This window comes from Canis lupus, chromosome 5 (genome assembly GCF_048164855.1).
Source record: "Canis lupus baileyi chromosome 5, mCanLup2.hap1, whole genome shotgun sequence".
NCBI classification, from domain to species: domain Eukaryota; kingdom Metazoa; phylum Chordata; class Mammalia; order Carnivora; family Canidae; genus Canis; species Canis lupus.
In genome coordinates this window covers 5,933,257-5,949,788 of record NC_132842.1, presented here as the reverse complement: position 1 = coordinate 5,949,788, position 16,532 = coordinate 5,933,257, and the positions used below count along the sequence as shown (strand labels likewise).

The 16,532-nt window shown below is 37.4% G+C and overlaps 1 protein-coding gene across 5 annotated transcripts in view; it reads left to right on the top strand.

Moving 5' to 3' along the window:
• MYO3A (myosin IIIA) overlaps nt 1–16,532 on the top strand; it is a 245,594-nt gene that overhangs the window by 62,628 nt on the left and 166,434 nt on the right. For all 5 annotated transcript variants that reach the window (XR_012030791.1, XM_072825306.1, XM_072825307.1 and 2 more), the window contains 4 exons: nt 1,373–1,449; nt 4,414–4,559; nt 7,718–7,783; nt 10,985–11,140. Coding sequence is in view for 4 of the 5 variants with exons in the window: in XM_072825306.1 (XP_072681407.1) it covers nt 1,373–1,449; nt 4,414–4,559; nt 7,718–7,783; nt 10,985–11,140 (445 nt within the window). In the remaining variant the exon portion in view is untranslated. The remainder of the gene's footprint in view (nt 1–1,372; nt 1,450–4,413; nt 4,560–7,717; nt 7,784–10,984; nt 11,141–16,532) is intronic.

Genomic DNA, 16,532 nt, shown 5'->3' with positions numbered 1-16,532 from the left:
TTGGAAGAATCAAATGTATTCTGATTGAAATCTTAATTAGTGTCTTTGTCCTACTTGGCTTATAAGATAGATAGCCAGAGCCTAAAATAAATGTGACACCTAGCAGGTACTTTTCAAAACAGGGAAATCAGGGGGCACCTGGGTGGCTCAGTCAATTAAGTGTCTGACTCTCAGTCTCAGCTCAGTTCATGATCTCAGGGTCATGAGATTGAGCCCTGTGTTGGGTCTGCACTCAGCATGGAGTCTACTTGAGATTCTCTCCATCTTCCCCTCCCACTGCTTGCTCTCTCTTTCTCTCTCTCTTTCAAATAAATAACTAAAGTCTTCAAAACAGGGAAATGAGAGAGTAGAAGCCTATGGTTTTCATGTAACCCATCAAATTCAGAGCAGGTTAGGAGAAGAGCACTGGACAGCCAGAGGCCACCAGACCTGCCTGCATGGAGAACAGGACTGTTAAATGTGAGGAGAGACTTTATTCCTATTTTTCTTAAGGATCAGTTATAATTATATCTAACCAGGTGTAATTAGTGGGATGACATGTTTGAAATATTTGGTTATAACTCTTCATTGTAGTCTGTCCTGCAGTCTCTCTAAAGGAAAAGAACTGAACCTATTCATAGTGTTGGATTAAATAGATACCATTAATTTGAAACTTGTAGACAGGTGTGATTTGTCCGAAGGTGATCATGTAATGGAAAATCATTTTATCCACATTCACAAGTAACCTACTATGTACATACCACTGTAGAAAAATTCTCAAATTCACCAGAACTTGGTAGTGGGCAGAGAAAGGAGGAAGTAGAGGAGGAAGCATATCATTCAAATAACAATGACAGGGGCACCTGCATGGCTCAGTCGTTGAGTGTATACCTTTGGCTCAGGTTGTGATCCCGGGTCCAGGAATCAAGTCCTGCATCAGACTCCCCACAGGGAGCCTAACTTCTCCCTCTGCCTGTGTCTCTGCCTCTCTCTCTGTGTCTCATGAATAAATAAATAAAATCTTAAAAAAAAAAAACAAATAACAATTACATGCCAAAGTATGTTTTAACTGTCTCCAAAGACAGTTAAAAATGTAGAAGGTCAAAAAATAGAAGTCAGTGTGATCAGGAGCAGATTAACTGTCAGCATAGGTGAATAAAACTTGAAATGGGTCTTTAAGGATGAAGATATTTGGATACGAGAAACAGAAAGAGGACCATTCTATATTTTGGCTATGACAAAATCCTGGCTTAGATATTTTAATGTGAAGTTCAAGTCCTATGGCAGCTTTCAAGGAACAGAATTTTAATATTAGTTCGTAAGCAAATTTACTACAAGTGGAATCTCTGTGAGCAATTAATGCAGGAATTGAAGTGTTCTGTCTTTCTTCCAGGTGTGTCTGCACAGCTCACCAGCACTCGGTACCGTCGGAATACATCTGTAGGAACACCATTTTGGATGGCTCCTGAGGTCAGATAGTTTTGGGAGGAGGGACAAGTGTAATATTTGAACCTTCCCAACCTTCCTTTTCATGTATATCCTATCTCCATGTGTGCTTTGGAATGTAGCAGAAGAAAATGTCAGTTGTGTTGTTTTTATGCGAGATTTTTGCATGGGTTAGAAAGAACGTGGAAGGTGCTTAATAAATGAGCGGTGAATGATGATGTGAATAAATGAAGGATTGAACAAATGAATCAGATGAAGTAAAGAGAAATTGCTTGCATTCTTAATTTTCTATTAAATTTACTTTTAACTGCTTAGTATGTCTATATTATTGATTTTAGATTCTGGTTTTACATGATAACAGAAATATTATGAAAATCCCTAGCCTTTGTTTAAGATCATATTTTTGCTTATTAACCTGTATAACAGGTTCCTCCACTAAGTCAGTCTGCTTGTGGACAATGCTCAGCTTTAGTAGACTCTTTTCAAACCATTACCTTTGGGAAGTTGTGGATAAACTGCCAAAAGTGCTGAGGGAAAAAGTTTTCTAGAGTCCCATCTTCTCTCCACAGCCACTGTTAATGCTTTAATCTTTTTAATTATGTTTATCAGTAAAGAACACTTATGTTTTGAAAGCTCTTTCTTCAACCTCTGGGAAAAGTTCTGCTATTTATTTACCATTTTCTAAGGAATGAAGGGAGGAGAAGTGGTTCAAATACTACATTAATATTGCAAAATCTTAGAATTAAATGTGTTTGAGCATTAAACCCTTGTGTGCTGTTTCTATTTTTAATACTAATTCAATTATTACTTGCAAAAAAAGTAAAATATAAATGGAATATAAAACATGGAGAAAGGATACATTATCTTAAGAACCTTTTAAAAAATCCAGTGGATTCAAAAAATTTTAAACGGTGTACATCTTGGAATAAAAATAGGAAGTGTAGTCAGTCATATAAACAGAAATAAAATTGAATGAGAGAACCTCAAAGCGAGAGCTTCTTCAGTTTGTTCTGATATATTACTAGTGTTTTAAAAGCTTATGAAAACATTTAAAAAATGAGAGATTAATAAAATATAGGGATAATATTAAAGTGTGGCTTATTTATGTATATTAACAATGTACATAATAAATACTATAATATGTAATAACTACTATTTGATTAATATTAAATATTTAATAGTCTAGCTTTATATTTTCCATGTTACAGTAACAAAGCCATTGTTATATGTTTAAGTTTACTTTTAGTAAAAAAGCAATTTTGATTAATGGACCTTAGAACCACTCTATAAATAAAAGATTTTGATCTATCTAAAATTTAATTACTAGAGTATTAAATGAGTTAATAATTAAAATTGACACTCTTTAATATGCAATTACCAGACTGTCATTTTACTGGTAAGTCATTATCTATTGTTAGTAAGCCTCCTATAGCACAAACAGGATTTGAAAGTGCTTTTCTGCTTAACAAGCCAATGGATGTTACATAAAAAAGATAGGTTCAGTGTGGTCTTTTCAAGCTGTCATGTCAATATGTTTATGTTCGATTTTGTGCATATTATACTCATTTCTGCAATAAACATATTCCAACTTATGCATGATTGGCAATATTTCAATAAATTTCCATTTATCTACAATTGTTGAGGTGTACGTATTTTGAATAACCAGCTCTCTAGCTCATGAAGGCATAGCATATATATCAGCTCTATGTTATTAATGACAAATCTCTTAGAATTAGAAAGCAGCAAGGTAAATAAAATTTAATATATTCTCCATAATTAATGGCTTAGAATTATTTTAGTGTTTTTAGGGCCTCAGAGGCAAGATCATTTAATTATGAGTTGAAAAGTGAAATTCTTGATTTGACATTTTAAAATTAAATTCTAGTTCAAACGTAGCATTTGTAGCATTAGTTGGTTACATAAAGCCATCCTTCCCAAGCTGGAGTCTGTCAGGATAAAAAGGGTAAGGGAAGTAGTGACAATAGTGACCATATAATTTACAAGCCATGACACTTTGCAGAGAAAATGGGGATGGTATTTTTTTTGGAAGATTTTATTTATTTATTCATGAGAGACACAGAGAGAGAGGCAGAGACATAGGCAGAGGGAGAAGTAGGCTCCCTGTGGGAAGCCCAATGCAGGATTCTATCCCAGGACCAAACGACCTGAGCCAAAGGCAGATAGATGCTCAATCACTGAGCCACCCAGGTGCCCAAGGGGATGGTATTTATAATAACTCTAGGAAAGCATAAGCCAAGGATATCTTAGGCAAATTGGGACATAAATTCACCCAAGCTTTTGGCAAGATATTCCCAGACCACATGTATGAAGCCATCAGATAATGAAAAAATTGGTGAGGCAAAATACATTTTTATACTAAGGAAGACAAAGATACACAACAGGACATTCATATGAATGTCTTTTTTCATTTTTAACAGCTTCTTTGAGATAAAATTCACATATCATAGAATGAACTCATTTGACATGTGCAATTTAATGATTTTTAGGTGTATGTTTATAGGGTTGTACAGCTATCACCACAGCCTAATCTGAGAGCATTTTCTTACCCCCTAAAAGAAACCCCTTAACAGTCACTCCTCATCTCCAAGTTCTCCTATACTGGGTAACCACTAATTTGCTTTTTGTCAATAGAATTGCCTATTCTGGACATTTCATGCAAATGGAATCATACCATTTGTGTCTGGCTTCTTTCTCTTAGAGGTGTTTATGCATGTTGTAACATGTATTAATAGCCCATTCTTTTTGATGGCTGAATAGAATTCTGTTATATGTATACACAGTATTTTGTTTATCCCCTGCCAGTTGATGGACATTTGCGTTGTTTTCACTTGGGGCTATTATGACTAAAATTGAATATTTGTCACATGAATTTTTGATATAAAACTTAGGACTTTTATGCTTGCTTTTGCTACAATGCTTGCTAAACTCAAAAACTTCACCTTTTTTTTTCTCTTCATTTTCTACTAGGTGATTGCATGTGAACAGCAATTGGATACCACTTATGATGCCAGGTGTGACACATGGTCCCTGGGGATCACAGCCATCGAGCTAGGGGATGGAGATCCTCCACTGGCCGACCTGCATCCCATGAGAGCACTTTTCAAAATACCAAGGTCAGAGGACTAACATGGGGTACAGTATCTGTAGCCCATCTTACTTACTCCAGCCAGTGAGTGCTCATTAGGGAAATATTCAATATATTTCAGCAAGTTGAGAGCACAGTGGCCTGGAATATCATTCTGCCTCTTCTGAGACAATGTGTTTATTCAGTGGCTTCGTTTCCCTGGTCCAAGTAAAAGCTTTCTCTTGATCCTCAGAAGTCTTCCTTTGGCAAGGATTTGATCTCAGAAGGCAGTAGTTCTCCCACTCTTCCTCCATTCCCCAATTTTTTTTAAAGATTTTATTTATTTATTCATGACAGAGAGAGAGAGAGGAAAGACACAGGCAGAGGGAGAAGCAGGCTCCCTGCTGATGCTGAGCCTGATGTGGGACTCGATCCCTGGTCTCCAGGATCACACCCTGGGCTGAAGGCAGGCGCTAAACCGCTGGGCCACCCGGGCTGCCCCTATTCCCAAATTTTTTAGGAAGGCTGTAGGCCACAGTTGGTGCAATAGTGATTGGCTTTGTTTCACTCTATCAATCCAATAATTTTATACTACTTGCTAAGACTTTGGAAGTTTCAAATGATGTTATTAATAAAATTATATACAAAATTTGCTGATAAAATAGTAATGACTTTAAATATGTTAATATTTGAACACATTAATATAAAACAGTAAACTTAGAATAATCTCTTTGAAGCCATGAAAGCACTTTCCTATCTATGTAGACTCCTCCCCTTCAGTGTGTATATTAACACTCTTTCCCTTCTTTATCCTATTACTAATTAAAGACTATTTTTATGTATTTTTGGGGTAGTTCCTAGATGTTTCAGGAAACTGATGTGAAAAGACTGCCTATTGTTATTATATATGTGTTATCTTTTAAGGACTGTGTTAAAGGATTGTACCTGGTACTATAATCCCAATGGAATGCATACCCAAGGCCTATGGTGACAGGGGTCCAGGGCAGTGGTAGGGTGGTATGTTATATAGTTTTATGAAACAAATTGCGTCATCCTAGTGCCTATAGCACATGGAATCATATATATAAACCCCTTGGGAATAGTTCTCCTCCTAAAGAAGTAATGCCAATATGTTATATTCATGTCTAAATGGGTCCTTTAGGAATATTTGGCATGTATTTAAATTAGTATAAGACCAAAGAATTTGAATGTATTTTTAATTTTATCTTTGAACTTCCTGTCTGATATATATGTTCTGAATTATAGTGTCTTACCATCCTTTACATAACAATTTCAACATAAATCTCAGACCTAGCTGTTTGTAAAATATGCTGTTTATTTGGTAAGTGGGGAAACAAGATTACAAAAAAAAACAAAACCTGCCATATACCAGGTCTAAGATATTTCATTAAATTTAAAGAAAAAAAAATCTGTTTCCTAACTCCCACTGTCATTCCATCTGTAAGATGAAGCCCTATAACTTCTTGAGCCATTTTAATTATGGTTTAAGCTGCCATAAGTAGTTGGACGCGGTTATTCTTGGTGATGACACCAGATGGAGGAAGGAGGACACTGCTGCTGTTTATTGTACCTGTGAGCCAGGTGCTTCTGTAATATAGGTGAGGTTTGGTGGGGTGAGGCCTGCAGCGATGACCAAGAAAGAATTCTTGAGATGTTTGGTGCAAAATGGTGGTTTTACTAAAGCCTGGGGACAGGTCCTGTGGGTAGAAAGAGCTGCTGTCCTGGACTTGTGAGGGGTGGCTGATTATATACTTGGGAGTTGGGGGAGGTAAGGAAAAGAGAGGTTTCAAAAGGATTTTCATATGCCAAAGAGGACTCACAGGATATTGGAGGCCTTGCCATTGTCAAGGCAAGGTTATTTTTCCCTCTAGTAACGCATGAACATGAAGGCAGTTGGGAGGTCCCAGGAGGAATGTCACACTTAATCCACCCCAGAATTGGGAAGCCGGGAGGTTTGCAGGGTGTCAGCTTGTGCTTTGTCCTCAGCAGTTTTCTGTTCCCTCATCACTCTTAACTTACTTCTTCTTACTTCTGCCACCAGTATGTCTCTAACATGAAGGTCTTAGAACACTAACTGTAGAAATAATTAGAAAAAAACGGGATCTGAAAACATACCTAATCTGAATGTTTTAAAATCATCAAAACTTTGTTATACCCAAAGCAAGCCAGTAAATCTCCAAGAAAGGAAATTTTTAGGAGGGCAAGAAACAAAAACAAGACTACTGGGAAAGAGAATTCCTTCTTTTAATGTGCAAATCAGCAATCTTCAAATAGTCCTAAGAATTGTACAATGAGCTCGAGGCGTGATCCAGGGAAGATGAGTGGCTGCACTTTTCTTTAATGAGCCTATACAAACTGTACACTAATTTCATTAGAAGCTATTTAAGGAGTAATGCAGAACTGAAGACAAAGTGTTTCCATTCCACTAATGAAAACAAAGAGCTGTTAAGGATTAGTGTAAAGCCATACTTCAGCAAATTCAGCTATCATGGTTGATCAATGCTGCTTGATTACAGAGTTAGATCAACCTCATTTCCAAGTGATGTGCCTTCGTATTCATGAACATGCCAAAAAAGAAAAAGTCTTCTTTGGCCTAAAAATAAAGGGAACTGGTAACAAAATCTTTTAAGTGGCATTCAGAGCTTTATAGCTAATCATATTTTCCAGTTCCTTACTTTTGTAACTTTGTTTCCAGCAACAACAGAACAACTCCAAAAGGCATTCTACTATGCCCCTGTCTGCTACAGTTTCCCTTGTATTCGGAATGACACACCTTTCAGGTCACCTCTGTGTACTCTGGATATTCCTCATGAGGCTTCTCCAGTACTCAAAGTAAAAAACAAACAAACAAAAAATAATTCCCCAGTATTTGCTGTTTTTGCTTTGCCAAGTATTGATATTTGCCTCTAGGGCACTCAGGTAAAAGCAAAAAGATTCGTTAAAAGAAAAAAATGATCAGTTAGAAAAATTGGGTTGTATATGAAGTGCTTTCAGAGAAACAAGGAAGCTGTCATTTTATATGAAGAATGATTAATAACTAATTATCTGTCTTTGAATTGGAAAATTGTGGTCATGCTTGATAATGCCTAGCAGAACCTGATTGCAGTGATGCACCAGTCTGTCCTGCTCTGATTTTGCACTGACTGACCAATGTGCACAATCCAACCTTGATGCTTATTTTTCTAGGAATCCACCCCCCAAACTAAGGCAGCCTGAGATCTGGTCAGCAGAATTCAATGACTTCATTAGCAAGTGAGTAACAACGGAGTGTTTTTTAAAAACAAAGGGATACCATCCTGCTAGAACTTTGAAATGTGCCTTTTACAACCTTTCCTCTAAGCTTCTGAATCTCCTCCTCATTTCTTATCTGTTGAACAGCCCCAGAGGGTTTCCATTATTGTCTTGAAAACCAGCATTTGTACTGTCCTCTGAATGTTCAGTGAATCCATTATTCCTCAAATAATGATTTTAGGGTCATGTTCATTCGCCTAAAGATAGTTATTCTTCTGAGGTTGCTTCCTTGTCCATGAACACATCCTTCCGTCTACTTGCCTTTTGCAAGCTGTGGCCTCTGCATGTCCCCCTCCTCACCTACCATCTATTCAATCAGTATTTTTAACCCTTCATTTATCTGCATCACTTGTTCCCATCAAAGGAATTTTCATTGCAATTGGTGAATCTGATAATTGTATCAATAAAATCCTTATGTATTTGAAATGCAGTGAACATTTTCTTTTAAAGATTTTATTTATTTGAGAGAGAGTAAGAGAGAGATCACAAGCAGGGATTAAGAAGAGTAGAGGGAGAAGCAGATTTCCTGATGAGCAGGGAGCTGATGCGGGACTTGATCCCAGAACTCTGGGATCATGACCTGAGCCAAAGTGCCCTGTGGTGAACATTTTTAATTTGACAAATATTTAGCATAAGTGTAGTGCCTCTGGACAATCGGCTGGAAGATATGAGTCAACAGTTTTTAAATATCTGTTCCATGAACTTGTTTTCAAAATCTTTTTATGTCATCATAAATGATGATGATGATGATGATGACGACAACGACAATGACGATGCTAATGCGGAGGATGACCCCAGGTTATAAATAGGAGGCAGGGGACATTAAGCTTACATATATAAGGGGTGTCTAGATGGCTCTGTCTGTTAAGCATCTGCCTTCAGCTCAGGTCAGGACCCCAGAGGATCCTCCCCGCCCCCCAGGCTTCCTGCTCAGTGGGGAGTCGGCTCCTCTGCTCTTCCCTCTCCTTTTGCCCCTTACTTCCTTATGCTCTCTCTTTCTCTCACTTGCTCTCTCTCTCAAATAACTCAAATAAATAAATAAAATCTTAAAAAAAATCACAAGTGTCAGATACCACTCAAAATGTAGAAAGGGCAAAGAAAGTGAAGGAACTAGTTATAGATGTACTACAATCATTGGGAGTTGTTTTTTATAAGATTTTATTTATTCATGAGAGACACACAGAGAGAGAAAGGCAGAGACATAGGCAGAGGAAGAAATAGGCTCCATATAGGGTGCCCGATGTGGGACTCGATCCTGGAACTCCAGGGGTGTGAAAACCCAAGGATTGAGAGTCCACTTTGCTCCCCGGATTTCGCATAAGCATATATTACTGAGTATCTACTGTGTGCACTACAGAGTGTTTGATAAAGTGCAGTCAGATTTCATATGTCTTGGGAGAACCCCTGGTAACTTTGAAGGTCTCCCCACAATTCGTAATTCCCCCCCACGTCTGCGGTCCCTCCACACAGATCCTCAGTGGAACGTGGTGACGTTGACATGTGTCACACCATTTTACCTCCGAGAAACATTTCCTGATTTCCTCCAGGCAGCTGGTTAGTATCCTGTTCTGTGTGCTATCACTGGATTCTGTTCCTCTTCCATTAGTAACCCTGCCACTTTTGCTTAGCTGCCTGTTTAGATGCCTCTCTTCCCAGCTAGACAGTGAATAACTGCAGGGCGCTGAATGTGCCTCACTTGTCACTGTAATGCCAGTGTCCGGCAGAGTGCCTGGTACATACCAGCTATTTGATACAGTTTTACTTGGATCAAATAATTTCATATGTGACTATAATCAATCGATCGAACGAGTACTGCAGATGTCAGAAGTGCATGCATTCTGTTAAGCTAAATGGACGCTAAGAGCACTTATTCTTATTTTCAGATACTGTCATCCTTATTCCTTAACACATTTTACCATCCCTGGGAAATATGTTACTGGTTAAGCCCAGGAAAAGAAATTGCCAAATTATCATCCCCAGGGAGAGCAACAGTATAGATTAGAAATGCCAATGCCCTAGTCAAGCCATGGGTTTCTTCTTCCTCTCTTTTTTTTTTCTTTTTCTATGTCCCCAAGTGCCAGCTGAGCTCTGACCAGTTGTCTCACAACCATAACTCCTCTGAATCTCAGGGTTGGAACAATACTAGAAATTGATACAGCCCAAACCATACCCAGAGTGTAAATCCTTTTGGAACATGGGTGCTGAGTGGTCATCCCATCAGGATATCCTCATCCCTAATAAAGGTGATCATCCCCAGTGCAACCCATTCTAACTCTGATAAGCCTCAGTATTGAAAAGTTCTTCCTTATACTGACCTGAAATCTGTTTCTCTCTTAATTCCACGAATTGATCCTGGGTTCTTTGTCTCTTGTAACCACAGAAAGCTAGTCTAATCCCTCTTCCAAATATTTGAAGACCTCTGTTGTGGCTGATTAAATGTCCTCTTTGTTCAAATGTCCCTCCCATGTTGCTGTTTCAGGTGTTCTCACTAGCTTTATCCTTTCTCATGCAATGATCTCATTGAACCTACTGATAGGTGTGGCATGCTTTAGTACCTGTGAGATATATATGTATATATATATATAGAGAGAGAGAGAGAGAGAGAGTGACAAAAAATATCCCCTGATGTGAAGTTTCAACATCCCCAGAACATTATTAGCCTCCTCAGATAGCTTAGCAGTTTTATCACGTAGAAAGAAATAGATCAATTGAGAAGCCTTTAAAAGTATTAGGGGAGGGAAACAGAAAAGTTTGTTTTAATTTTAGATAAGCTTTCAAACTGTAATGACTTCAATGCCTCATTCTTTAGCTACTGACTTGTAAAGGAGACTTTGCAGGGGAGGCCTCATTTAATTACCACTAGGCCAAAATGCTTGCTGGAGCCCTAGGGAGTGGAGTTGAGTCAGAAACTGGTAACTCTGCAGTAGCATTGCTCACAGATGTGTACTCTTTCACAAACATGCATTTCATCATATTGCAGTGTAACGTTTTTTGAGATATGCTGCTCAGGATGAGCATTTGTGAGGAGCATTGCTTTCTTGTGTTATAGTAGTTTTTAGGAATATGAATAATAATGTCAAAACTCGAACTTATCTAGTAATTACATGTTCTTTCTTTCTTCCTTTTTTCTTTTTTCTTTTTTTTTTTTTTTGGCCAGTGCAGGTGCTTGACTAAAGATTATGAAAAGCGTCCAACGGTGTCCGATCTTTTACAGCATAAATTCATTACTCAAATCGAGGGCAAAGATGTGATGTTGCAAAAACAACTAATGGAATTCATTGACATTCATCAAGGCATGGGAGGCACAGAAAAGGCCAGGTAATCCAATAACATCTTCACTCACGAAGTCCAAACATCGTCTAACAACGCTGAACTATTTTATAATGCAATTGTTGTGAAGGCGAGAAAAGACCTCATTTGAATTAGTTCCTTGTGGTTCAGAGATAAGGGGATACTTGCATGTAAACTGAATTCACAGTTGAGTTGCATCCCAGTATTGGTAACATTGCTCACAGCATTTCTAAAGAACTTCACCGGAAGAAAGAATGTAAACTTTAGTAGATGGTTAGTATTGGCATATATTTTCTTGTGTTTTCTGCTCTTCTGTAAAGTTAAGGTATCTTAGATTTGAGATTTAAAAAGGAACATAAACTTTGAAAGACTTTCTGATAAGTATTATCTCTTGGTATCATTTTTTCTGGCTTAGCTGCATTCAAAAATCATTTTAAATATCATTATCCTACTTCCTATTTGGATATCTAATAATCTGTTATGTATAGTTTATACAATATTGAATGTGCCTTTTACTTATTATAAATAGTATATATGTTTATTTCAAGGAGTTTAGAAGATAGAGAAGTATATAAAAAAATCAATCAAGTATTACATTTTAATCTATAACCTTTTAGTATCTTATAAATCAATACACATTTTTTAAAAATTGGAATTTACTTATATGTGTTCTGGAGCCTGGTTTTGTTTTTTTCTTTGTAATCCCCATCACCTATTTCATCCATCCCCCTATACTCTCTCCCCTCTGGTGACTACCAGTTTGTTCTCTGTGTTTATGAGTCTGTTTTGGGGTTTTTGTTTGTTGGTTTATTTGTTTTGTTTTTTAGATTCCACATATAAGTAAAATGATATGGTATTTGTCTCTTTTGAGTTTATTTTACTTAGCATAATACCCTCTAGGTCCATCCATGTTATTCAAATGGCAAGATCTCATTCTTTTTTATAGCTGAGTAATATTCCATTTATGTGTGTGTGTGTGTGTGTGTGTACCGTATCTTCTTTATCTGTTCACCTTTCCACAGACACTTGGGTTGTTTCCATATATTGACTATCGTAAATAATGCCACAGTGAACACAGGGGTGCATATATCTTTTAAATTAGTGTTTGCATTTTCTTTTTTTTTAAGATTTTATTTATTCATGAGAGAGAGAGAGAGAGAGAGGCAGAGACACAGGCAGAAGGAGAAGCAGGCTCCATGCAGGGAGCGTGATGTGGGACTTGATTCCGGGTTTCCAGGATCACACCCTGGGCCGAAGGCAGGCGCTAAACTGCTGAGCCACCCAGGGATCCCCAGCATTTTCATTTTCTTTGGGTAAATACCTAGTAGTGGAATTACTGGATTGTATGGTATTGCTATATTTAATATTTTGAAGAACCTCCATACATTTTGCACAGTGGCTACACCAGTTAATATTCCCATCAACAGTGTGTGAGGGTTCCTTTTCTCCATATCTTCAGCAACACTTGTTTCTTGTCTCTTTGATTGTAGCCATTCTTCTGCGTGTGAGATGGTATTTATTATGGTTTTGATTTGTATTTCCTTTTTTCTACATCCTCACCAACACTTTAATTTCTTGTCTTTTTGATTCTAGCCATTCGAACAGGTACGAGGTGATATTTGTTGTGGTTTTGATTTTAATTTTGCTGATGATTGGAGATCTTGAGCATCTTTTCATGTATCTGTTGGCCATCTGAATATCTTTGGAAAAATGTTTATTCAAGTCTTATTCCTATTTTATTTTATTTTATTTATTCATGAGAGACACACAGAGAGGCAGAGACATAAGCAGAGGGAGAAGCAGACTTCTTGCAGGGAGCCTGATGCGGGACTCCATCCCAGGACCCCAGGATCACGACCTGAGCCAAAGACAGATACTCAACCACTGAGACACCCAGGCGTCTCTTCTTCCCATTTTTAATCAGGAAGAAAGAAAACAACATGTAATTACTAGATAAGTTCGAGTTTTGACATTATTATCCATATTCCTAATTTATTTGTTAGTATTGGATTGTATAAGTTCTTTTTATATTTTGGGTATTAAAACCTTTATTGGATATATCATTTGCATATATCTTTTCCCATTCAGTAGGTTGCTTTTTTCATTTTGTTGATGGTTTTCCTCTGTTGTGCAAAAGCTTTATATTTTGATGCAGTCCTGATAGTTTATTTCTGCTTTTGTTTTCCTTGCCTGAGGAAACGTATCCATAAATATGTTGCTAAGGCCAATGTCCAAGAGACTACTGCCTATGTTATCTTTTAGTTTTATGGTTTCAGGTCTCACATTTAGGTCTTTAATCTATCTCGAGCTTATTTCTGTGTATGGTATAAGAAAATGATCTAGTTTCATTCTTTTACATGTAGCTGTCCAGCCTTCCCAACACCAGTGAAGAAACTGTCTTTACCCCATTGTATATTCTTGCCTCCTTTTTATAGGTTAAGTGACTGTATGAAGTGAGTTTATTTGGACTCGCTATCCTCTTCCATTGATTGATTGTTGGAACCTGCTTTTTTTCACTAAATAGTGAATATTCATGTCATTAAATCTATGTCATTCATATTTTATGACAGATCTTTTTAATTGCTGCAGACATTACCTTGCATGACTGTTCAATAATTGATTTAAATAATCCTCTATCATTAGACATTTAGGTTGTTCCTAATTTTTTTTTAAAGATTTTATTTATTTATTCATGAGAGACACGGAGAAAGAGACAGAGACATAGGCAGAGGGAGAAGTGGGCTTCTTGCAGGGAGCCCAATGTGGGACTTAATTCCCAGACCCGGGATCACAACTTGAGCCAAAGGCTCTCAATCCCTGAGGCGCCCAGACGTCCCAAGTTCCTAATTATTTTTAACTCTAATAAGTAACACTCATGAACAGAACTGCACATGAATCCCTTATTGTTTCCTTAAGATAAATTCCTAGAGACAGTACTAAGTCAAAGAGTAGTCTTTTATAGTTTCAGTTGATTCTTGAGAATTCTATTAGTTCCATTTCAGGAGCATATCACTATTTAGGGCTAAGTTAGGAGAAGTGAGTAAAAAATAGTGCATGACTTAAAAGATAATTCTGTTTGAATTCCTGTCAAGGGTTACATGTTTCATTGCTATTTGCTTAATGCCTGAGTGCCAGACATTAGGACTTTCTATTATCTCATGTGATTTTACAATAGCTCTGAGGGAAGTGTTCTAGGATGCCCCATTTTCACAACTAAGAAGAACCAAAGTTTGTGGAGGCTAATTAACTTGTGCAAGGCTACACAGGTAATGAATGGCTTAGCTGGAATTCAAATCCTGATCCCTAAACCCAGGCTTTATTCACATGAGTAAAAAGAGTAATGACGATAGACATCTCTGGAGGTAATAGTCTGCCTATATGAGTTTACAGCCTTGCTGGAGAGACAGAACTCATATTCCTGTAATGAGGAAACGTTACGTTGTGAGTGGAATGCATTGCAGAAAAGAAGGAAGCAGGCGTGTAGTTTACAGTGAGTAGGTAGCCGTGGGCTCGTACATGTTCATCCTTTCTTTGTGTGAATTCAGTTCCATGGTTGGCCATGACCCCATTCTTTCCATAGCAAGCAGATAAACAACAAGCAAACAAACAAAAAGAACAGAAACTGAAGTGTACCAGCACTGTGTAGGGTGTTCAAGAACTATGTCAAGAACTATGGAAGATTTGAGATTTTACTTTTTTTTGTAAGCTCATAGTTGACGTTCCAGTTTCTTGCATATTGGCAGAAGATACGAGATGCCAGGATCAGAGACAAAGGGCTTTACTACTCTTGTTAAGCTAACAACATGAGTTTTATATTCATGTTGGTTGTTCTTGCCCCACATGTGCTAGGGCTGATGTGAAATGACCTAAGTGGATGGGTGTATACAGTGGGTTTGCATCCCAGTGTAGGAACCTGAGCTTGGAAAACTCCAGTCTTTGAAAACGGCTGGCAAACTTGCCCAAGGTTTGTCTTAGAGTGACATTATCTTACTATCCTGTTCAACAAACAAAACTTCTATCTGTTCTGGAGAGAGACATTCTCTCTAACTTCCAAGACCATTCGCTATACAAGCATCCTTGGAAATACAGTCTGGAAAAAAAGCTAATATAAGACATACAGAAATGTGAGAGACCCATGGAGAATTGCCTCCCAACATCCAAGCATCATAAGAATGGTTGAATTACACAATATTTAGATTCTAAGCCTGTTGCTCCAAGTTCCAGAGATTAAAATAAGGAAAAAAATTATTGAAAACAACTATAGATTGGGTACCGCATTAGGCTCAACACTTGTATTTCTGAATCACAAAATTGATTCTTGTTTATCCTGTTAAGAATTCAGAATATGTCTTCGAAATGAGAACTTTTTTTTTTTTTTTTTGATGTGAGAACTTCTGTTTCACCCAATTGTGGAAAATTTCCAGTCATTATTCTGTTAAATATTGATCCTCTTTTATTCTTTTTATTTTCTACTTCTAAGAGATAAATATTGCAGTGTCTTGTATACCTCATGTATACTTTCTCTTTTATGTTTGTCATTCATTTATTAATTTCTGCTTTTTTTGGGATGATTTCTTCAGAATTGTTTATCAATTCACTAATTCTTAGGACTTGTCTAGAGTTACCCTGAATACGTATTTTTCATGCTGATATTTCTGTCAACAGCTCTATTTTTATTTCTAGAATTTCTTACTTTCTGTAAACATTTATTCTTTATTTATATCTGACTTTATTTCTGGCTATTCATATCTGGCTACTTTGTTTTTTCTTTTTTTGTGAATGTGGTTCTTTTCTTTGTCTCTGTAGACTCTTTAATAGTCATTTCTTGATTTGCATTTCAAAACGGATGAGTTGTCCTGATTATTGAGTTCATTTGTTCCCTTAATATTTGGTTTTCTTCTGGGGTTTAGAATTTTGGTTTGCTCTGCCACCATGAACAGGAAGGGTTTTTGTTCTTCTTTTTCTTTCCTTCTGCATTTTCTTCTTCTTCTTCTTCTTCTTCTTCTTTTTTTTTTTTTGGAAGCTTTGCTTTTGCCATAATCTGGCTTCAGGAGCCCTTCTGCCCAATAGGATTTGGAGGGCATTATAGATTTGGTCACTGAACCAGTGGGAAGTAGACCTTGTGTCTGTGATTCCTCTTGTCATTGCAGGCACTTGGCTCCATAAAAGGAAGAAGATGCAGAATTTTTTCAATGCTCTCTTCCAGGTAAGAGACATCCCTTCCCCACATTCAGCTGCATTCTCTCTCGCCAGCCTAGGTCAAGGCCTTCATTGTGAGTGGGGCATTTTGTTTCCTTTACCTTCCAAGCCTCTTCCGCCTTTTTCTGGTCCTGGGCTTTGTGTCAGCCTGTGGTTTCTGCCCTCTTGTCCAGGGTGTATCTGACCTGTTTGGTCCACTATAATGCTCATCTTGCTTTCA